This window comes from Dreissena polymorpha, chromosome 10, assembly GCF_020536995.1.
Source record: "Dreissena polymorpha isolate Duluth1 chromosome 10, UMN_Dpol_1.0, whole genome shotgun sequence".
Taxonomy (NCBI): domain Eukaryota; kingdom Metazoa; phylum Mollusca; class Bivalvia; order Myida; family Dreissenidae; genus Dreissena; species Dreissena polymorpha.
Genome location: NC_068364.1, coordinates 75,731,051 through 75,756,502, shown reverse-complemented (window position 1 = coordinate 75,756,502; position 25,452 = coordinate 75,731,051). Strand labels below are relative to the sequence as shown.

At 34.7% G+C, this 25,452-nt stretch overlaps 1 protein-coding gene across 2 annotated transcripts in view; it reads right to left on the bottom strand.

Moving 5' to 3' along the window:
• Positions 1 to 6,048: 6,048 nt before the first annotated feature.
• Positions 6,049 to 25,452, bottom strand: part of LOC127848302 (uncharacterized) — a 39,046-nt gene continuing 19,642 nt past the window's right edge. For both annotated transcript variants that reach the window (XM_052380680.1, XM_052380681.1), the window contains exons 2-8: positions 18,754 to 18,906; positions 17,819 to 17,921; positions 14,278 to 14,371; positions 10,620 to 10,686; positions 9,202 to 9,268; positions 8,075 to 8,206; positions 6,049 to 7,219 (exon numbers count right to left, since the gene is read on the bottom strand). In XM_052380680.1, the coding sequence (XP_052236640.1) occupies positions 6,171 to 7,219; positions 8,075 to 8,206; positions 9,202 to 9,268; positions 10,620 to 10,686; positions 14,278 to 14,371; positions 17,819 to 17,921; positions 18,754 to 18,906 (1,665 nt within the window). In that variant the 3' untranslated portion in view covers positions 6,049 to 6,170. The remainder of the gene's footprint in view (positions 7,220 to 8,074; positions 8,207 to 9,201; positions 9,269 to 10,619; positions 10,687 to 14,277; positions 14,372 to 17,818; positions 17,922 to 18,753; positions 18,907 to 25,452) is intronic.

Here is a 25,452-nt window from a genome sequence, read left to right as displayed (position 1 = left end):
AAGTCTGAATGCATAGTCCACATATACATAGTCCATGTATGCACAGTCCATGTATATAAAGTCTGAATGCATAGTCCACATATACATAGTCCATGTATGCACAGTCCATGTATATAAAGTCTGAATGCAAAGTCCACATATACATAGTCCATGTATTCACAGTCCATGTATATAAAGTCTGAATGCATAGTCCACATATACGTAGTCCATGTATGCACAGTCCATGTATATAAAGTCTGAATGCATAGTCCACATATACATAGTCCATGTATGCACAGTCCATGTATATAAAGTCTGAATGCATAATCCACATATACATAGTCCATGTACGCACAGTCCATGTATATAAAGTCTGAATGCATAGTCCACATATACGTAGTCCATGTATGCACAGTCCATGTATATAAAGTCTGAATGCATAGTTCACATATACATAGTCCGTGTATATACAGTCCATGTATATAAAGTCTGAATGCATAGTCCACATATACGTAGTCCATGTATGCACAGTCCATGTATATAAAGTCTGAATGCATAGTTCACATATACATAGTCCGTGTATATACAGTCCATGTATATAAAGTCTGAATGCATAGTCCACATATATGTAGTCCATGTATGCACAGTCCATGTATATAAAGTCTGAATGCATAGTCCACATATACATAGTCCATGTATGCACAGTCTATGTATATAAAGTCTGAATGCAAAGTCTACATATACATAGTCCATGTATGCACAGTCCATGTATATAAAGTCTGAATGCATAGTCCACATATACGTAGTCCATGTATGCACAGTCCATGTATATAAAGTCTGAATGCATAGTCCACATATACATAGTCCATGTATGCACAGTCCATGTATATAAAGTCTGAATGCATAGTCCAGTCCACGTATACATAGTACATGTATGCACAGTCCATGTATATAAAGTCTGAATGCATAGTCCATGTATGCACAGTCCATGTATATAAAGTCTGAATGCATAGTCCACATATACATAGTCCATGTATGCACAGTCCATGTATATAAAGTCTGAATGCAAAGTCCACATATACATAGTCCATGTATGCACAGTCCATGTATATAAAGTCTGAATGCATAGTCCACATATACATAGTCCATGTATGCACAGTCCACATATGTGAAGTCCATGTATGCATAGTTCACATATACATTGTCAATGTATATATAGTCCATGTATGCATAGTCCACATATATGTAGTCTATGTATGCATAGTCCACATATATGTAGTCCATGTATGCATAGTCCACATATACATAGTCCATGTATGCATAGTCCACATATATAACCCATGTCTATGTATATAAACTTAAAATGTCTATGAATGCATAAGTCCACATTCACATAATCCATGTATATCACTATATATACATATAGTCCACAACACTGTGATATATATTATTTCTGTCTTCATTTGTGTAATTAATAGACATGAACCTTAAACAGCGTATATTAAAGAAGGTTGCTTTTTTAGGACAGTGCTTTAACTACAGAATTCCATGACAAAGATATTATTGATATTACAACTTTATTCAGCTACTACTGGTATGCTAATTGGTATTGTGGTTACTTACAAGTAAAGGAAGACTATATAGATTTTTAGGTCAAGTCAATGTCACAAAAGCATGTAGCATAAAATGGGTTATGGCACAATTTTTAGAGAACCCTTCGACCTAGGATAACCAAAATTGGTATGCTGGTAACTTGTAAAAAAACAACGTTGCCCTTTGATTTTGAAGTCAAAGGTCACAGCGGCTTGTTGCATGAATTTTGTGGCGGCACCAATAAAAGCTTTGACCTTTGATCATCTTAAACAGTGAGCTGCTTTTTCTGGAGACAATGAAGAAGCCTTTACATTTTAAGGATAAACATTAAGATGTCAAGATCACAGGATCTTGTAACAAACAAAAGCTGTGTTTGTGAAAACAATGCCCCCTACTGCGCTTTGAAGTCACACAGCAGCTATTTTAGAGAAAACAAGGTCCATGATAACTTAGCCAAATATCAATGGACTGGAATGAGAATCACACTTTATCTGTAAGTCATGTAGGTAGACTCACATCAAATAAAGGTCACAGTGACCTTGACCTTTGACCTAGTGACCTCAAACCATGTTTGATTGTAGATCTCAATGAGATGCATGCACATGTGAAGTTTAAAGAACATAGACCCAAGAGTTTTAATTTTATGAGCAAGGTTGAAGTTTTTGGACAGACACATACATACAATGACAGACAGACAGGCCAAAAACAATATACCCCCTGATCACCGGGGGAATAAAAAACATAACAAAATATCAAGACAATGCTGTAAGTTAGGATCATTACAGGTTGGTATGCTCATTAGTCTTGAGGGAAGGACATCTCCTATCAACCTATCAATATTTATGTTAACAGATCAAAAGTTTACATTGCATAGACATACAAAATTGTAAATCTTTTTACACCTGCACTTATGGATCACTTGGTTTGCAAGTTTGGTGGCATAAAATTAATGTTTTACAAAAAAATGTGTATATATATATATTGAAAAGCACAAAGACGTTGATACTGTGTGATTTTTTTTTTATTTAAAATGTATATAGCATGTGTGTATGTAACATGTCGTTCATTTCAACATCAATTAATATACAATTGGAATACAAGAAAGAGGAATGCATCTTTGTTATTACAACAAGCATGGTAAAGATACAAAAGCATCTTACCAAAACAACAGTTACATGATTTTGATTTATTTTACAAAAACAACAGTTTGATGATTTAACTTGATTTTACCAAAACAACAATAACTAGATTTAATTGAGCACCAGATACATAATAATAAACAGAATTTTAAGTACTAATGTTGTTATTACCGGTAAAAAGGTATCCTATACTTTTCCCACTAAAACATCTATAAAAGATAATACTAAATTAAAATTGTCTTCCTAAATCAAATAAATCTTTATTCTGTCAATTAAATCTCAAATGACAACAAATAATACATATGTTACTACTGACAGACATTTAAATATGCCTTGATATCTGACAGATTATTGCACATATCCTCATTAGAAACCATCACAGAAATGTCAGAGTATTCGAGTAAGAAAACACAAAAAAATTCTATAAATATACAATTGATTAAAAAGCCATGAAACAACAATTTTAACTTCTTTAGTTCATTAAGTCATCAGATGATAATAATTTATTTGATAAACTTATGATCAGCTCTTATTTTCTACAGCCACATGTCACACTTAGAATTATTGTAAAAATACTGCAAAATCATTACAATATCAAGGGACATGAATTTGCGTTGATTTTGTGGTCGGACTGATACATGAATATAAAACATTTATGCCTAGCGTCTAGAAAAAAGGCCTTGGCAAACAGCGTAGACCCAGATGAGACGCTGCATGATGCGGTGTCTCATCAGGGTCTGCGCTGTGCTTTAAGGAATTTCTGTAAGAAATATTCTAAATATAGAAATAAATATACTTGACATCCCTAATTTTGGAAATAAATTGATCCAATTACAAGGATGGGAGAGTCCACTAGGCATAAATGGGTTAAAACAAACACATCGGAGAATTACAGACACAAGTTCCCCTGATTTTTCTGAATCAAAAATACACAAATTTACATGTCCATGAACAAGTCTCGTGTTTTTAATTATTGAATTAAACGCTGACAAATATAGATAGTTTTTATATTATTGAACAATGTGAAAAAGTATTTAAACTGAAAAATATAGTTTCTAAATTGCAATTAAAGAAAGGAAATGAAACATGAATTATCACCATGAATGCATGGCAGTATTAAAATCTATGGGCATTATTATTGTTAAATACTATTTATTTGTTTATTATTTATTTTATTAACAAAGGAAATATCATTTTTATACTTACACAATTGTGATATGAGTTGTGGAAAGGTCAGATCAAGGTCAAGGGAATGTCAGATGTCCTAATGTGCTTGTTGTACTTAAATCTGATCACAATTAAGAAGCTCTATCAAGGCTTTTTTGGCTTATTTCATAACAGTAATTCTTAATAATTTGTTTGCGTGTTTCCAACAGTAAAAATATTTTTTTTGACTTTCTGATGTTCTGAAATTGAGCTGTCAAATATAGAAATAAAGAGTTTGAAGTTGTAATATGCATTTAACTTATATCTCTATTTTATTGTCTGTTTTATCAATAATTATTCAAAATTAATAAATCAAGCAATAATACTTTTACAATTTTAAGTTAAAAAGTAATCCTTTTCAGTTTCACAATTAAAGTTCATATTCCAAAACTGGTAAGATTTTTTTTCCCAAAAATGATGATAAATAATTAAAAAAAGGCCTGTCTATTAATTATTAAACACATGTTATTAAAAAGTCTAGCATGATTCTCATTGATTTTACAATATGCATTTAACACTATTATGAATAATAAATAATGCAAAAACAAGGCAAATAACAAGAGCACCGCCTTGCGGGTGCAGACCGCTCATCTATTTTCTTTTTAAAGGTGAAGGGACTCTCAATTTCAATCACAAAGGAGGGAGGGGTGGAGTGAAGAGGGGTGTATAGTGTGGGTGTGTGGATATTTATTACATTATCTTCCAAAAATGCGAAAAAAAAATGCAAAAAAAAAATTATTTTTTTTCGGGAGTGGGTGGGGGGGAGGGGATTCTTGGGTGCGATGGTTGGACGGTATTTCAAAAATAAAATAATAAAAATAAATATTTGTGTTTTTAACCGTTTCAAAAAAAATAATTTGGGGGGGTTGGGGGGGTATAGTGTGTGGGTGTGGTGGTCATTTGTGAGATGATCTTAAAAAAAATAAATAATAATAATTTAGTGGGGGGGATTCGGGGGGGGGGGGGGGGGGGGGGGAGGAGGGGGGGATGGGCACGGGGGATGGTTTGGGTGGAGTCTATTGTGGTATGTCAGGTAAAAGTAGTTTTGTCAAAGTATCAATCAAATCTAATCATAAATAAAGAAGTTAATAATGATGGCAATTTTAGCAACATTTAATAATTTGACCTTGAGAGTCAAGGTTATTCAAAGGTCAAGGTAAAATTCAACTTGCCGGGTACAGTAACCTCATGATAGCATTTAAGTATTTGAAGTTTGAAAGCAATAGCCTTGATACTTTAGAAGTAAAATGGATCGAAACACAAAATTTAACCATATATTCAAAGTTACTAAGTCAAAAAAGGGCCATAATTCCGTAAAAATGACAACCAGAGTTATGCAACTTGTCCTTTTACTGTACCCTTATGATAGTTTGCGAGTGTTCCAAGCATGAAAGCAATATCTATGATACTTTAGGGGTAAAGTGGACCAAAACACAAAACTTAACCAAATTTCAATTTTCTAAGTATAAAGGGCCCATAATTCCGTCCAAATGCCAGTCAGAGTTACATAACTTTGCCTGCACAGTCCCCTTATGATAGTTTATAAGTGTTGCAAGTATTAAAGCAATAGCTTTGATACTGTAGGAAAAAAGTGGACCTAAACACAAAACTTAACCAAATTTTCAATTTTCTAAGTATAAAAAGGGCACATAATTCTGTCAAAATGCCAGTCAGAGTTACATAACTTTGCCTGCACAGTCCCCTTATGATAGTTAGTAAGTGTTGCAAGTATGAAAGCAATAGCTTTGATACTTAAGGAATAAAATGGACCTAAACACAAAACTTAACCAAAATTTTCAATTTGCTAAGTATAAAAAGGGCACATAATTCTGTCAAAATGCACGCCAGAGTTATCTAACTTTGCCTGCCCAGTCCCCTCATGATAGTAAGTAAGTGTATTAAGTTTGAATGCAATAGCATTGACACTTTCTGAGAAAAGTGGACCTAAACGCAAAACTTAACCGGACGCCGACGATGACGCCAAGGTGATGACAATAGCTCATAATTTTTTTTCAAAAATAGATGAGCTAAAAATGATTAAATCTTCAATTCTCTCAGGCAACATTTTTAGATGTTTTATGCTTTTGCCTAAAACTGCATATTGTTTCTTAATAGCAAATAAAACAACTCTAAAGAATAGTTTGTTTATAAAGTACTAATCTTGCAATCAATGGCTCTCGTAGACCAGTAACAATGATTCCATCGTTTTTATACATCAACAAATAGACGTGAAACAAAGCACTGAGTTTTCCATCACAGTTTTGTTGTTTCATCTTTTTCATTGAAGTAAATCACCTCGTAGTTTTCTGCATGGAATGACACACGAATGTCTGGAATGCTCATCTTCAACTGATTGTACGGAAGCCTGCTACCAATGTGTTGAGCTCTTTCTGTCTTTGGCAAAAAATTTAAACTATTATTCTGCAGTTTCAGTGGAATTTTATTCTTATTAGCACCATATTCCAAAGAATTGAATGAATGAAGACTTGAAATTGTGGAGTTATTATGAAAAGGCATGGGTGAGGATAAAGGTGAACCTTTTGGTGACACTTTTGGAGAATTTGAGCCACTTAATGATTTTGTGAACGCATCTGGAATGTCTTCATCAAACACTATACTACTGTCAGCGTTCTGCTTCTCTAACAATGCCATGTCCTTTGCAATTTCCATGGCAACGATTTTCTCTGGATACTCATCGTGTTCCTCGCCCACACCCCCACTAACAGTCACTGAAGTGTCAATATTTTCAAATCTTGTGTACACCTCTTCACCATCGATACATATCTTTGGCACTATAATATTCCCATTCTCTCCTGCATAAAATACCTCATTTTCTTTTAAAGTCCGCACACTGCTATTCCTGCGCACCAATGCTCTACTTTCCCTACTTTCACTTGTCTCTTCAACAAACACATCATCTTGGAGACTATCTACAGACTTCAGCACCAATTTAGCACGGTTGCTTCCTTCAGAACCTTTCAATTTTACATGCTGATGTATTTCATCCATGCTACCTTTTGACCTTCGATACAAAGTACTATCAGACATCCGCATCTCTTTCTGTCTTGTCATTCCAACAACGTTTTTCCCTATAGCACCTTTCTCAAAAGCATCTCTTCTTCGAGCAAGATTGGAGTCTGATGAATACGCTTTACTCGACTCCGCGCCTCGGGGAAGACTCAAGCTTCCACTGTCCGTGTCTGAGTCAATATAATCACAGTCATCAGGGAATATGTCTGATACAGTGTCCAGTGAAAAGCTTTTTAGGGACGTAGATGACGGCCAGCCATGTGCGAATGGACCTGGAATTATTTAAAATCTATAACAGTAGGTAAACACAAATTAATGTTGAATTGAACTGTAGATTCTTCGTTTCAAGGATAGAGTTGATTATCTTGTGACACAATCCAGTATTTTCAAGCTAGAGATTGTTACATAAGAAATCAATACATAGAAAGTAAAACACGGTATTAGATGAATTCATCATTAAAGTTTATAGAAATTTTCTGATGAACAGCTCATAATTTGTCTGCAAAAAAGCTCTTGATAAAACGTCTTTTAAATTCTAATTTAACACTCAGCTGGTGAAAAACTGGCTCATCCCAAATTTACCATACTTTGATATATTTTACTTTGAATGCATTCTGTTATTATAGATAATTATATACTGGTAATCCTGACCTTACTGTACCAGTAAGTAATACTATTTGATATTGTATAATTTATTTTGGGGAATGTAAACATATAACTGTCATCCTATATCAAATTCATTTTTAATGTTGAATTTTTAGGTTAAATAATATATAGAACTAAAGTTGCGTCATTTTGGTTTGATGATATATGCGTTTTATTAAAAGCTTGTCAGATCTTCTTAAGTTGCAGAGCTTCTAGGTTTCTAATTGATAAACAGGATAGCACTGGCAAGAACATGTTACAAGATGAAAAATAATGATTAAATTCTTATTTAATTCACTTGCATTATCATGTCTAGTTGAGCTTCATGGGGTATTAATATAAAAAATAAAACATTTAAAATGTGAAATACTTCAGTTCACTTCAGTTTAAGATTTATTATTCAACGATTTTCTGGGGTTTATAGGAACATATCAATTCCACATTTTGTATAAATGCGCTGCAGTCAGTGCAGTGTTACCTACCGGTGGAATGTAGCCCATTAGGTGTGGATATCAGACTATAAGCGTCCCAGCTGTCACTGCTGCTTGACTGGTGACTGAGCACACTCTGACGTAATGCCTCAAACCGGTTGAGACCAAGACTGTCCCTGTGCTCTGGGGAAGACAAAACAGGACCGTGTAAAAATCTTTGATAAGACAATATGTGAAGTTTTGGATTCTTAAAGAAAATTAAATTAAATTAAAACATAAAATTCAGTGACCCTGCGAAAATGTGTGATAAGGTTAAAAAATAAAATTATCTAACGTTTACACCTTTTTAAGAATCAAATTTTCATAAGCTTTTAAGCTTTTTCTGAAAAATTCTCTTTTTCGGGGGGGGGGGGGGGGTCAGTTATGTGCCTGTTGTTAGATTTTAATTTTAATATACATGCAATAGTATTTTCACATTAAATTTTATCCGATCACAAAACAATTTCGTCAAATTTAAACTTAATAAACTAAATAAGGCAAGAAAACAGTGACCTACGGACTGCCAAAAAATTAGAGCTATTAGAAAATTCAACATTCACAAAGTTGAGCCCATTAACCAAAATATATTTATAAAAATATAGAAATAAGATATTCCTTTTTTTTAACTTCAAGCAAAACAGAAATTGGAGTGAGAGTTTGAGCCACATGTCATGTCGACTTTATTATGATACCACAGCTCTTGTTTAAAGCTTGCTTACATATGATATTTCAAAGTCAGATGTCAAACACTTTAAAAAGATAATTTTACAAATATGCCTTTTAATGTCCATATCACATAAAAGTGCATTGACCTTGACCTCACAACTGGTAAATCCCAGCATTTGTTGTTAACCATTTGCATGCTGGGTAATTTGTCTTCTGCTAAAATGTCGTCTGCTGAATTTCTAAAATAAGCATTTTCTTCATTTTTTTTCAAAGAATACTATCAGAATAGCAAACAGTTTGGATCCAGATGAGACGCCACGTTCTGTGGCGTCTCATCTGGATCCAAACTGTTTGCAAAGGCCTTTAAAATTCGGCTCCAGCGCTTTAAGGGTTAATGCATGACCAGCAGTGCTTCAATAATGTAACCCCCAGTTTTTGTTATAATTAGCCTTTGTGGTACACAATCTACTCACTCTCAAGTAGATCAACTTCCTGTCGCTCTATGTCTTTCAGTTCGAGATATTTGGACCGCAACACACTCTGCAAGAGTAAACAAGAACTAACATATTAGAACTAAAATTAGCACAAAAGAATAAGCATGCTGGTGTTCATACCTATCAAATTACAAAGTAGAAGTCTACTTAATATTGAAAAATTTAATGTAACTAAGAACTAAATTTTATCTATTATTTAAGAGACTTTTTCCACCCCAACCCCAGTGACGTCACTTAACAATACCATTCAAGTCAGCTAAATTTGCAACCAATTAGTAAATAATCAATTTGACATCACATGTCTTGTTAAATACAAGAACATAATATGATAATTGATGCAAATTAAAGCCATAGTAAACCTATGTTGACGGTCCTTTCAGCAATTCTGAATTGCCTACATTTGTTCTCTCAGCATGTCATGTTATTAAGAAAAACTATACAGCAGTTTTATCTGCAAATCAAGGGGGCCCACACAAATTACAGGGGCCTAGGACCAGTGGTCTCCAACTAATATATATTCTTGTTTAACAATGTAGCATTTACCCTGCCTATAAATGGTTTCAAATTGATTGATTTTTTTTTCTATGCAGACATAATCAATATTTATCTGGTATCATTTTCCCCAAATAATCATTAACATTTCTTCACTATAAAAATGATCCTAACATCAGTGGTAATGATAGTTAAATTAAAAGGCAATAAATTCATATCATCTTTGGGTAACATGATAGGTACAGTATATAATAGGCAAGACATACACATTCCTTGGACTTGCAAATATACAGTGTCATATTACGATTGTCAACAGATAACCCAGATAACCATGTTCAATTAATCTCACACATGTAGAATGTTAATACAGATTCGCTTTTGGCAGGTTGGACCGAAGTTTATTTACATAACACTCCAATCTACATTGATACTGTTCCATTTTATATGTAAAAGATAGCTGTGCATTTTTAGTGTACATGTTTAAAAAGGAAAATGTTTTGATCACATAAACATCACAAAAGGACGTTTAAACATTTAAATATTTGTGGATCCAATATTTTCATTTTTTTTTATATGGAATAAAGAATATCCTCCCTCTCCAACCCACCACAATACAACCAACCCTACACCTCACATGTTAGTCTCTGACTGTAGTTGACTCCCTAACTGAGCACACCTAAAGTATCTAATTGTAAATAACTCCCCAACTCTGCCCACCTCACATGTTAATATCTGACTTTAGATGACTCACTAGTCAGCGACTTTTAAAACCATACATAACTTTTTAATTTGTCTATTGTGTTTTGTACAAAATTCGACAATAACATGGTAATAATGTGTTCAATATGCAAACAAATTAATGTGCAAAAACACATTTAGATATTGAATTAGCCAATCATTGTTACCTTGAGTTTGATGAATCGTTCATGGAGGTCCACTTTCCTGCAGCAATCTTCAAACAGAACCACCAATCTGAAACAAGGAGGGACAAAATTAAACAAAAAATAAAACAAAATTGTAAAGGTCACAACTCTTAAACAAGAAAGGTCAATATCACCAATCTGAAACAAGATGGGTCAATGTCACCAATCTGAAACAAGAAGGGTCAATGTCACCAATCTGAAACAAGAAAGGTCAATGTCACCAATCTGAAACAAGATAGGTCAAGGTCATCAATCTGAAACAAGAAGGGTCAATGTCACCAATCTAAAACAAGAAATTTCAAGGTCACAAATCAGAAACAAGAAGGGTCAATGTCACAAATCTCAAACAAGAAGGGTACATGTCACCAATCTGAAACAAGAAAGGTCAATGTCACCAATCTGAAACAAGAAGGGTCAATGTCATCAATCTGAAACAAGAAGGATACATGTCACCAATCTGAAACAAGATGGGTCAATGTCACAAATCTGAAACAAGAAGGGTCAGTGACACCAATCTGAAACAAGAAAGGTCAATGTCACCAATCTGAAACAGGAAGGGTCAATGTCATCAGTCTGAAACAAGAAGGGTACATGTCACCAATCTGAAACAAGATGGGTCAATGTCACAAATCTGAAACAAGAAGGGTCAATGTCATCAATCTGAAACAAGAAGGGTACATGTCACCAATCTGAAACAAGATGGGTCAATGTCACAAATCTGAAACAAGAAGGGTCAATGTCACAAATCTGAAACAAGAAGGGTCAACGTCACCAATCTGAAACAAGAAAGGTCAATGTCACCAATCTGAAACAAGAAGGGTCAATGTCACCTATCAGAAACAAGATGGGTCAATGTCACCAATCTGAAACAAGAAGGGTCAATGTCACCAATCTGAAACAAGAAGGGTACATGTCACCAATCTGAAACAAGAAAGGTCAATGTCACCAATCTGAAACAAGATAGGTCAATATCACCAATCTGAAACAAGATGGGTCAATGTCACCAATCTGAAACAAGAAGGGTCAATGTCACAAATCAGAAACAAGAAAGGTCAATGTCACCAATCTGAAACAAGAAGGGAACATGTCACCAATATGAAACAAGAAGAGTCAATGTCACCAATCTGAAACAAGAAGGGTACATGTCACCAATCTGAAACAAGAAGGGTCAATATCACAAATCTGAAACAAGAAAGGTAAATGTCACCAATATGAAACAAGAAAGGTCAAGGTAATCAATCTGAAACAAAAAAGGTGAATGTCAATTATCTCAAACTAGAAGGGTCAATGTCACAAATCTGATGCAAGAAGGGTCAATGTCACCAATCTGAAGCAAGAAGGGTTAATGTCATAAATCTGAAACAAGAAGGGTCAATGTCACCAATCTGAAGCAAGAAGGGTCAATGTCACCAATCTGAAACAAGAAGGGTCAATGTCACCAATCTGAAACAAGAAGGGTCAATGTCACCAATCTGAAACAAGAAGGGTCAATGTCACCAATCTGAAACAAGAAGGGTCAATGTCACCAATCTGAAACAAGAAGGGTCAATGTCACCAATCTGAAACAAGAAGGGTTAAGGTCATAAATCTGAAACAAGAAGGGTCAATGTCACCAATCTGAAACAAGAAGGGTCAATGTCACCAATCTGAAACAAGAAGGGTCAATGTCACCAATCTGAAACAAGAAGGGTCAATGTCACCAATCTGAAACAAGAAGGGTCAATGTCACCAATCTGAAACAAGAAGGGTTAAGGTCATAAATCTGAAACAAGAAGGGTACATGTCAATAATCTGAAACAAGAAGGGTACATGTCACCAATCTGAAACAAGAATGGTAGAAAAGAACCACCAATCTAAAACAGTTAAGTTCAAATAGAACCACCAATCTGAAACTAAAAACATCAAGGTAAAAAAGGACAACAAATCTGCCCCCACATTCAATTTTTTTATTCAAAACTCCAATTATGTCACAAACAAGCTTTTTATGGTAAAATTTTACGTCTTACCTAAACGAGTTACCTTAGCCTTTAAGATAATCAGATGAATCACAAAGTTTCTGTAAATTCAAGATGTTTCATGGCAAATGTTGACATTTGACCTCAAAAATGATCTTTACCACGGAGTAGAGAGACTAGTTTTATGCACAAAATCCTGACTCCTAATGGTAGTAAATAAATGGCAATTTATTTTCAATTCAAGATAAATGCCTAAGTAACAAAAAGGACAAGCTGTTTTAAGCATGTCCAAATTTGACCTTTGACCTCTTAGTGTCATATGTACCTCTGAAGAAGAATGTTGTGCTATAATTGTGCACATGTATTGCCAATTATAACAAAATAAATCAATATATGGTTAAGTTATGGCTGAAATTTCTCACTGATCCACAGATAGAACAACAGACTGACAGAAGGATCGTGTAACCACTAAATGCCGCCTTCTTTATAAGGGGCATTCACACATTTTTTGTTTCTTCTGTCAACTTAAGTGTTCAAAAATGTCCTGTAAAACAAGGAATGAAATCATTAGTTATGCATGTGGTAATATTTAAGTGCAGCGCATAATTCACAATCATGTGCAAGGCACTGTTGTCATCAGATAACTGACAGTTTTAAATAAGGAAATGTAAACCACAAAACTGATATATTGTCATATGCCATCAGCAACGCTTGAAAGTGAACTTTTATATAATCACTTAAAGGGGCCTTTTCACAGATTTTGGCATTTTTTAACTTATTCATTAAATGCTTTATATCGATAAATGTAAACATTGGATCGTAAAAGCTCCAGTAAAAAATCAAGAATAAAATTTAAAAAAGGAAAAGAAGATTGCCCGGACCAGGTTTCGAACCAGTGACCCCTGGAGTCCTGCCAGAGTCCTGAAGTAAAAACGCTTAAGCCTACTGAGCTATCCGCCGAGTATACACAGTTTAAGTATTTTATACCTTATATAAGCAATCTTCGTAGTTTCACAAAATTTAACGACAAAAACAGAACTCTCCAAATTATTCAATCGTTTCGCGTTGCAACGCTTTATAATTTTTAGGTTTTAAAATCGTCAAAAGATGCATATAATGGCTATATTAGACCATGGTAAATGTTCAGTATTACTGTTTCCTCACAAATGTCATAACTAAAACGAAAATTTGCGAATCTGAAACAAAAAATTTCAATTTTGTCAATTTACCAAAGCGTGAAAAGATCCCTTTAACCTGCACTGAATAAAATTTAATGGGCTTAACTTTTTGTCCATTTTAATTTTTTTAACTTTATATGTAACAGAATTAAAAGAAGCTTTCAATGTGACAATCAAAATAAATATTTGCCATATCATGTTAGGGTTAAAATAATATTTGCATTAATGAACCATAATGTTAATCGGCAAATAAACAAAACCATGTCATGTCAACATATTTTTGAAGGCAATATTTTTAACCACTAGGATTGTCTCTCCTCATGTGATTTCAGCACCTCGGAACTTTTAACAGTTTTGGTTTCAGCTCATAAATGAAGATGAATAGACAAAAATGACAGAAATTAAACCAAATTATTTTTTTTAGCTTAGGCTTTTTCTTGTGTGGTACTGTACATCAGTAATTGCTAAGAGGTAATGATAGTTAACTAAGTTAAGTAAATAGTTCACCTCATCTTGTTGCCAGCTTGCTGTATCTTAGCAACTAGGTTTTGATGAGACAGTTCCCCAACTTTGTCTCCGTTCACGGACAGGATTACATCCCCTGAAAATAACACATCACAAATATCACATTAAGTAAGATATGTCAGGATTATGTCACATGAAAATAACATATCATTAATGTGGCATTAAGTCAGATTGGTCAGAATTGTGACCCCTAAAAAAATACTATACATTTCATAAGAAATACACAATATAAGGATTACCGGTATGTTCCCCCCCAAAAAAACATCATACGTGTCACAAAAATTGAAATATATCAGGATTATGTCCCCTGAAAATAATCCTTAATCTATTTGGAAAATTTATAAAACATGTGTGTTATTTTTAGATCTTTTTCCAGATATCCATAATTTTGCGAGAAAAAAAAGAAATCTGTTACACATATGTGTTCCAAAAGAAAAAAGTTTGGACACAGAGGCAGACAGATCCACTGTATATGCAAAACTGATTATTGCCAATATTGCTTTTTAAAGAGAATCTACACATGAAGATTATTGAGCAGTTTAAAACTCGACAAAATCCACCAAGCAGTTAACCCTTTGCATGCTGGGAAATTGGTCGTCTGCAATAATGTCATCTGCTAAATTTCTAAAATGAGCATTTTCTTTCATTTTTAGATGGTCGCTTAGTGACCGTCTAAGGTGGTTAGTCTAAAATTCAGGTTGATACGGCTTAGCTACTAGGAGCCCAATTCCCGCTTACTACCCGTATCCGCGCGAGAAAGAGTTGTATAATTTATGCAAGAGGTTTGAGTTCTCCAATTATATTCATTCACAAATGGAAACATGATATTAATATCGTGTTATATGAAATAGTTTAGAACGGTACTTTTATAGAAAAGAATCAATAAACAATGATCGTATTGTACGTGTCGCGGAGGAGATTGTTTATGAATTAATAAAATAGTCCACTTTCTGCAGCGTCTTCATGACGTAGTATTTTTGCCATTCATAATATGAGGCTATTTATAGATGCGCCTGTCGATAAACAAAGGAAAGTCCACAGGCAATAACAACGCAATAGGTTACGCTCTCACATACACCTCAATGACGTAGTACAGGTCGTAAATTGAGGCTATTAATAGATTCTGGAAAAAGTTAAAGCTTATTTATATTCTCAATTTATAAAACGTTGAACATAAGTTCAACAATAACTTCAGCGATACGATTGACAAAATCAAAAAATGTTTCATAATCGCTAAACCCGAATATAACAAACAATTTATAATAATAATACTATGACCTGTTTCGTAACGTAGTTTATGCTGGAAAACGTTCTTTGGTTCTCAACAGATAGCGGCGATCTTTTGTTTTTACGGGTGCTAGCAACGCAATAGTAGAAGGTTTGTAGAAGGTTTAGTTTGTTTATATTAACATGAGTTCATCAATTACTACAGGCATACTATAGGCAACCTCGTAAATGCTTTATAATCGCTAAAACCAAAAACAACTAAATATATTATATTAAATATATTTATAACAATAAATATCTTTTTAAAATGTAGACGGCGTATACGCTGACTTTGAAATAAAGTTTGCAATTCACTTTTCTAAATAAATAAATACAATTAAACAAAAGTTAAACTATTGTGTGATTTTTTTCACTTGGAAGTTGCATATTCACCGCATGAAATGTGTGTTAGCATTGTCAAACCACACATTAGTGTGAGTAGATAAAAAATATACTACGGGAGAGCACTTCATATGTGTCCTCATATGCCTTGTTATGAGTATCTTTCTTCACTATTGAAATATATTGTATGTTGATATTTGATTTAAACGCAGTTTTCTTTCGACACGTTTAAATCACACGTCAATAGCGCCGTCATGCGAAAATGGGTCTTATTCGTTTTGGCAAGCGTTTGTTAAACCCAACATGTGCTTTTGCGCAGTCAGGCCATAGGCGATGCTGTTCGCTATAAAATCACTTAATATGTTATGTTTCTCCTAACCAGAAGGAGAGATAGCTGAGTGGGCTATTTATATGATGGGCGCATATGGAATAAGACCCATTTTTGCATGACAAGGGTTATTACAAATCTCATTGCGAATTGAAAATGCCACATTTAAAAACAATGTGTTTTGATACAAAATTGAATTCAAAATAGCAAACTTGTTAATAATGGCAGCCTATCCACACATTAAGGAATGATTTCCAAACGTGCTGACCAAGTACGGCAAACAATGTGGCATGATAATTAAACGATTTTCTCTTATCGTGACACTATACTATTTCCCTTATGATTGTTTTCTCATCTTGGAGGTGAAAGTGAAATTCATCGAGATGGATTGTAACGCGTAATTGTAACAGGGTCACAATTTGTGTCGTTTGAGCATACAGAGAGTAGTCCGGAATTCCTTACACTGAACAGTGCTACATCCTTTGAATAGAGCACATACGCAGTGATTTAGCAAAAATTCAGAGGTTGTATCTCGAATCTGCTTATTAAATATTCGAAAATATTCATGCGTGTCTGTTGGCGTTATGTAAAAGTCACTAAGATAAAAACTGAGTAAAACAGCTGCGCATAAAAGCGCATTAGTGCTCTATACCTATGTTAATGTCAGCGTTGTTGACACCGTGTGAACTGCTCGGGTAACAAGTAAAGCATTAACAGCAATGTTTTAATACTTTTATTCCTTCATATACAAGATACGAAGATTATTGTATATTTTGAATTTGTATATGGTGTCAAAAATCAAAAGTTTTGTACACGGAACTTTCATTATGAATTTAAATTCTTGGTGAGATAGTTATTTGATATTAGAAAAAATATTCCTTTAATATGATGGTGACTGCAAAATTTCTTTATATTAAGTTCTCATTACAATTTTCATCATACTTTCTATGCTTTCAGAACGTCCAAAAAATGTTGTTTTTATTTTGTCTAAGTTATTTCTATTAAATAATAAGGATGATAAAAAGTGCACACAACACTCTGCCCGTGCACTATGACACACACTTTATAAAGTTGAAAGGCGTGTGTTCATTTCAAACTTGCGATTGATTTTGAAAAATGAATTGCGTGTTAAATTATGCAATAGCGAACATCTTTAGTGCCTTCAGCGCTTTGATTTTTCAAAGAATACTATCAGAATAGCAAACAGTTTGGATCCTGATGAGACACCACATTCTGTGGCGTCTCATCTTGATCCAAACTGTTTGCAAAGGCCTTCAAAATTGGGTTCCAGCGCTGAAAGGGTTAAAGAGGAGTTCAGTACACACAATTGTATGGATCATAATTATATACTATGATGGAAAAACAGACAAAAGGCTATAATTCAACCAAACTGGTTGCAGCAAAAATATCTTTCTTAGCAATCCTCTAAACATCTAAAGTCATTCAGCTGTGAAAGTTGGAGATAAATCTGGCAAGCAGTAAAGAGGAGACAAGTATCAGTACACAAGACTTAAGGCTTATATATTCTTTAGGGAAACAAAAACAGACGAAGGGCCATAATTCTGCCAATGTAGTTTTTCTGTTTACCTTTCCTCATTCCTGCAATCCAGGCTGCTCCATCTATTGCCACGTAGTCCACGTAGGTCATGATCTCTGTATCGCCTGTCTTCTTGTGAGTGATACCGTATGTCTGTAATAGAGGGAGGTAACTGTTAGCACATGCTTTGGGAAATGGTGCTAAATGAAGGTGCGTAAAGGGTTGTCCCAGATAAGTCTGTGCAGTCTCATATATTGTGCACTACTTGAAAAATTGTATGAGACTTCTAACTTCTAGTTTATTTCAATAAATATCTTTAAAAAAAGAGTGTTTTCTGCATTACAAATAATAATGATACAATACAATTTAGCATCCAGCATTATTTTGGAAAATAAGTTCTTAGGATTAAATTTTTCTCGTCTTTTAATACAAAACAATGCGAGAGAAAAAAAAATAAAAACAAAATTAATCCATCCTATCAAAGGACACCCAACAGCTTTTCTGCAAAAGGTACTTTCTGCCAAATTTAGCTCTTTGTCTAATAAAATGTAAGAAAGAACAAACACTATCATAGAACAAGAGAAGTGTTTGTCAAAAACACGACGCCCCCTATTGCGCCGCTTTGAAATAAAATTTCAATATATCATTTGGCAGGTTTAGAAATTATCTCCCTTTTAAAGCTTATTACTTCCCTTGGATAGTATTTTTTTACTTTTGACCTTGACCATTCAACACTCAAAATGTGCAGCTTCATGAGATACACATGCATGCCAAATATCAAGTTGCTATCTTCAATATTGCAAAAGTTCAGGCCAATATAAAAGTTTTCAGACAGACTGACTGACTGACTGACTGACAGACTGACTGACTGACTGACGGACTGACTGACGGACAGTTCAACTGCTATATGCCACCATACCAGGGACATAAAAAGGACAAAAACTTTCATTAACAAAGGACAAAATTTACAAAAAGGGATCACTACCTGCAAAGTAAAGCCCCATGAGTTGTCTCTCTTGATGAGCATGAGAGTGCGTCGTTTTGATTGGTCGCTAGGGTCCGTGGTGATGGCCTTGTCCTCGTCAAGATGGTGGAGCTCCGCTCCAATGGACGACCGCTTACCCATGTCTGAGAGGGCCTGCAGGAGAGGATGTGCGTTAAAATAGGGCTTGTCCTCGAATTTATTAAAGAATTCCTAAATACTGAAGTACAGACAAATCTACTGCACCAGTCACAGATAAACAGACTGAAGTACCGGTACAGACAAAAAGTAGGGACAGCAGTTGTTTTCTTTATTTAAGACCGAAATTTAGTCCAATACCCAATCTCAAAAAGTTTATTTTTTTCCAAAATGACTGCCTAAAATTGCAAGTTAACTGTTCCCATATAAAAATACATATATTTTAATGTGCAATATTTAGTTCATTCTACTATCCAGATTTTTAAGTAGAACCTTAGAAAATATAATGGTTAACCCTTTGCATGCTGGGAAATTTGTCGTCTGCTAAATTGTCGTCTGCTCAATTTGTAAAATGAGCATTTTCTTCGATTTTTTTCAAAGAATACTATCAAAATAGCAAACAGTTTAGATCCTGATGAGACGCCATGTTCTTTGGCGTCTCATCTGGATCCAAACTGTTTGCACAGGCCTTCAAAATTCGGTTCCCGCACTGAAAGAGTTAAACAATTTTATTTTCAATTTTAAAGTATTTTTTAGAAAAAAACAACAACACCAATTTTATAATTTTTGTTAAAACAACCAGATATTTCCATATCCATTTTAACTTCCAAAATAAATTTTTTAAACACTGGACAGAAAAAAAATCCAAAAATTCTTTATTTCGTCACAACAAAATTTAAACATACCCTTATATTTTGATACATCACCACTGATATCGAAGCTGGAGCGTACATGCACAGTCAAATATAAAAGCTTGTAATACTAGACAAGCTTCACAGTTACATTAACACGTATACTATAAAACATAACTGTAAGAATGTAGGTCATTTTTTTATTTAACAATTTAATCATAAAAACATTTTATCTCAAATATTGCACATCTCTTACTCAATTTCACAGCAAAATTTTGAAGCATGTTAACATAGCACCCCATCGGTGCAAAAAGGTAGCGTGTGCCTTCTAATTTCAATGTCACATGGTCCCTTTTCGCACCGATGGGGCGAATTAGGTAAAACCAGCTGAAAATAGGTATAACGTTATCAGCATTATTTATGTCAATGAATTTGCAACCATATTTTGCATTACCATTTACGAAATCAATATGCATTTAAACCATTCGTTCCGCTTCAACTTCATAAGAAACTTGACCCCCACAACAATATTATACAAAATACTTAAATAGGCAAAAAGTTTGTGATATGATATATGGAACATTTCATATATTGTACCAACTTGAACCAAATCGTTTATTTACATACCAAGTAAGTGTAAAGGTACACTTCTATTTATGTGCTGCTTTTACTGAAGATAACCTGTAGAGCAAAAAAGAGGTATCCTGCACGGCCTGGCGCAAAACAATCATTCCTTACATTTAATTACCTTAGTATCAATACAAAAAATTATGCTGATTTTTTTCAGATAAATGATGATAAGGTGTGCCTGTGTTGCCTTTGTGACTTTCTCAAGCAAGCAGTGCTTTGTGACTTTCTCAAGCAAGCAGTGCTTTGTGACTTTCTCAAGCAAGCAGCTGCCTGTTAAGACAGGTCTTCATGAAAGATATCATGAAATCAATTGAGTCACATTATGAGAAAACTGGGCTTAATGCATGTGCGTTAAGTATCATTCCAGATTATCCTGTGCAGTCTGCACAGGCTAATCAGGGTCGACACTTTACGCCTAAACTAGATTTTTGCTAAGAAGAGACTTTCATTTAAACGAAAAATGTCATAAAAGCGGAAAGTGTCGTCCCTGATTAGCCTGTGGGGACTGCACAGGCTTATCTGGGACAACACTTAACGCACATGCATTATGCCCAGTATCTCAGAACGCAACACACATGATAGATATCATGAAATGAATTAAATATCACTTCAATTTTAAAGGTTATTAAAATGACTATGGGGAAGGGAAAAGAGGACAGACATAAGAACACATAAAATGATTCATTAAAAACAACACAATGATTAATTTAATTTGATGAAAAAAACACAAATTTGTCCTGAACGTTACCGGATGTCAAATGATTGATTTTTCTTTGTTTTGATGCTATGGAGAAAAACTACAGCAAATTAACAGGATATACTAGAAATTAAATTGATTAACCCTTTCCCACTAAGAAGTGAAAATGGCCATGTGCAAACAGCAGAAAACCAGAACAGACTGCAGCCTGCAGGTAACTAGCAGTCTGTTCAGGTTTTATGCTGTTTGCTTCTCATCAGATATTTAAATTTTGGAAATGAAGCCTTTAACACTTAAATCTAGTATGAAAGGTCTTAAATTAACTATAACTTTCAAAGGGACTGCAGATGCGTCAAAATACATATCTAAGTGGTAAAGGGTTTATAACCTTCATCATGGACATTCAACATTCTCTAATATTCAAATTTATGTCATGTTGCTCTTCTTATAGTTTTAGTGTTATGATTTAAGTTGTATATACGCGGAAAAGCCCAATTACTCCAAATATGCTTGTACGTGATTCTGAATCAATTGGATCTATCAAGCTCGTTGGACGCAACAGATGTATGTCTTCAAAGATAAAATTCCCTGTGCTAAAACTGTTTTTTTTTATCAAGGTTTAGGCCAAAATCCTCCCTCATTCTCAATCTCAAAAAGTTGTTTTTTCCAAATGACTGCCACAAATTCCCAACTGAAGGCTTAAAAAAAGCATAATAATTGATGTCAACTTTTACTTCATTTCCATTACAAGCTGTAAAAGTTGATTTTAGGATATAATATAGAAACACTTTATATAGAAAACACTTTTTTCAATTCTTTAGCAAAAAATCAACTACACCAATTTCCAAATTTTAGACATAACTACTCTTTTTTTCTCCAAATCTATAAAAGCCCTGGTGAAGAAAAAGGCACTGACAGTATTAAGGTTTATTGCCTCAGTCACAAATAATCCGGTTGCCGGCGATGTGTCTAATCTCCAGGCATCGGGACGCCTGGGCACATGGGAGAAGTATGCTGTCCGATGAGTGACACAGTTTAATACCTTAGTCACAAATAGAGACCGATCACTGTCCAATCAGTCACAAATAGAGACCGATCACTGTCCAATCAGTCACAAATAGAGACCGATCACTGTCCAATCAGTCACAAATAGAGACCGATCACTGTCCAATCAGTCACAAATAGAGACCGATCACTGTCCAATCAGTCACAAATAGAGACCGATCACTGTCCAATCAGTCACAAATAGAGACCGATCACTGTCCAATCAGTCACAAATAGAGACCGATCACTGTCCAATCAGTGGCAAATAGAGACCGATCACTGTCCAATGAGTGGACAACGTAAGTCTCACTTAAAATCATACCTGACGTTGGGCCCGGGAAGGAATTTAGTAAAGATGGAAACTTTAAGGAGATCGGACGACAATCGCATGTGAGAGAGTCAATGCAAGACATTAATATTGTCAAAACAGATGCCTAGGATGCATACATAAAGGTTTTTATGCAATTAAAATGTTTCTTCTTTTAAGAGCAAAATTTTAAATATTTCAATATTTAATCATGCTGTTTTGTTTGTTTAACTTTTAGTTATTACCATTGAAATTATATAGAAAAAAAACAAAAGCTAATGTACATACTGCTACTTTAATAAGGACATTTAATTTTAGTTTGTTAAATAAAAATGTTGGATTCTTTAATAACACTGTTGACTAAATTAAACTCTCAGATAAGCTAAGAGATTTAATGCGTAGCTTAGTGGTTTACATTTCTCTACAAAATAAAATTTAATAAATCATATATTTACATTCCTTCACCTTCAAAGATTTTTCCAAACTTCTTGGTATCTTTATAATAAGCAACATCCCTTTAAAATATTAACCTTGGTACAGAGTAGCTATGATAAAGCTGTTTATAGTCAAAACAAAGATGAAAAGCTTTCTGATAAAAACATATTAAAATCATGATAGCATTATATATGTATACACCACCATGCCTTATAGCATTCAGTGAAAATTATTAAAGCGTAACATGATTTTATCTATCTTTGATATAATTGCCTTGACAGTTCCGTTTAGTAAATCTGATAATGAGAACATACAGTCGGGGCAGTAAATAAGATAAGCCTACAGTTATCTATTAGCCCATTTATATAGATTTGTAATCAAGGCCTACAATCTGATCTCTAAACAAGGACTGGTAAAAAGAAAGTGCTGACAGTTTAAAGTTAAAAGAAGTAGTATTTTGTATTCTTAATATTAAAGTTATTTGGCAATCAAGATTTCTGCTTCTTCAAATTAATATTAGCTTAAATTCAATAGCTGTCAATAAAATGAATTATATCAAAACGGACAAAGAGGATTTGCACATAGATGTAGGCATAATTATTTTAAAAACAATATCATTTCTTATATTTTTAAGTACGCACAATATTCTTTTGCTGCAAATTAAAAAAGTCTTTGAAAGATAAATATTTAACAAATCTTCATCAATGTAGACATAAATACAATTAGGGGCGTAGCCAGACAAAAAGGAATGTTACGCACAAATGGGGGAGGGTGTGGGAGGGTGTACCCCCCTCCCTCTGGGGGTTCGGGAGCCTCCCTCGAGAAACTTTTAAAAATAATAATTTAAATGGTAGGCGCTGAGATGAATTTGAGGGGATATTGGGCACTTATTATTACATCCTGTATTTTATCTGAAAAGTGCTTTCACTTGTTGTGACAGACCAAGAAGTCATGAGATGTAATAAACTAATAATGAAAATAGTATTTTCAAACTTTATTTCTGCTATTTGACTTTTTGGTTTAATTTATTAGATGATAGACATTGTATGTCATTGTCATTTAGCTTGGCTTGTGTATAAATTTACCAGTTTGTCATGAAAGATAAGTGCCAAACGCCTTTTCCTCTTTTGTGCAAATAGGGCAACAACTCTAGCTGCGTTCAGTTCCCTATCCCTGTGACAATTCATGAGGCCGAGTCAAGACATGCGTTCAGTAGTCATAGTTGACCTCAAGTATGTTTTAAGGCGTCTTATAGTTCTGAACAAGCGTTCTGCTGAAGCAGTTGATACTGGCATCGCAAGCAACAGGTAGAAGCACATAGCAACATTCGGATACAAGTCTTCCGGTAAAGAGAGCAGCATGATTTCCAGAGTAGGCGTAGATGGAATCTGTGTCTGTTCACAGCGGAATTTCCAACGCTGACATTCTCTATGAAATTTTTCCATGTTAATTTCATGGTCCGCCTGTGCTGATGAGAAGATTGCATTTGTTCGTTGATCATTGAGGTCTTGAACACGATCTGGTTATAGGTACTATATGTCATATCTTTCATTTCTTTGTAAAAGCCGTTGTTGAAGCTTTGCAAGTAAATGGTCCGCAAATGGTAAATACATATATTGACCCTTCAGTAGTCAAATGCGGTAGCTGCCGGTGCATTAGGGCGGTTCTGCTGTCGCCCTGCGCGTAAAAATGTAGGTTCAACATCAACGAGGCTTGCCATTTCAACGGCTTTTTCAAACAATGCATGCTATACAAAAGGATAGTTGTGTTCTGCCTCTACCTGTGTTTTTATGACCTCAGCTTCCATTGCAGCTAGCAGAAGATCGCATAAAGCAGCCTGAAGTTGTTTTTAGAGCGGCACACACGCAGACAGAACATGCTATACAACCACCCGTGTAATAATGAAACTTAACTGTGTAATAGCTGCTTTATAAGCGCCAGCATTTGCATCATTTTGTTGGGCTTAATCTTCAAGTGTGCGCACAACCGTTCCAAATGAAGCCTTGAATGTTAAAAGGGCATCTGCTCTGGCCACCCACCGGGTCTCGCACAAAGTTTTGAGTTTGGTCCTCCTGTCCATCTCAGCCCAACCCTCATCACTATTGCTAAGGAATACTTGAAACCGTAATAACCTTTTGGCTGAGTACTGGAAACAAAATGCTATTTCCTGGACGGTCGTCATTATGTTTCTTGCATAGGGCTCTTTGGACGCGTGAATAATAGTAAGATTCAAGAAATGCGCTTTGCAATGTGTATAAAGTGCTCTTGGAACTACATGTATCTGTTGAATGCGGGCTTTGACACCGCGGTGACAACCAGACATGTTTGCGGCCCCGTCGTACCCTTGACCTCTCATTGCAGGGGCGTTAACTCCGGCAGCTCGTAGGTTGTCAAGGAAAGCGTTGGCGAGTGGTGGCGCTACCAAACTTCAGATTTAAATGACTCAAAGTAGGTCAAGTCTCGTAAATTATTACTCTGATTTGTCAGACTTGAGGAGATCTTAAATTATCACGGACATTAAGGTTAACCACCTTAGGCCATAGCCTTACACTTTTAAGCCTTTTTTGGCCATGTTTACATTTTATTTTTTCTGAATGATGTTACGCACGTGCGTAAGTGCGTATCGCTGGCTACGCCCCTGACAATAATTCAGCAAACATTAAGAACATTATAAAAATGTAAAGAAACTGAAATAAAACAAACACTAGGCCAAAAATATATTTACTTTTCTTATCTATATACACATCAAGTGATTAGCA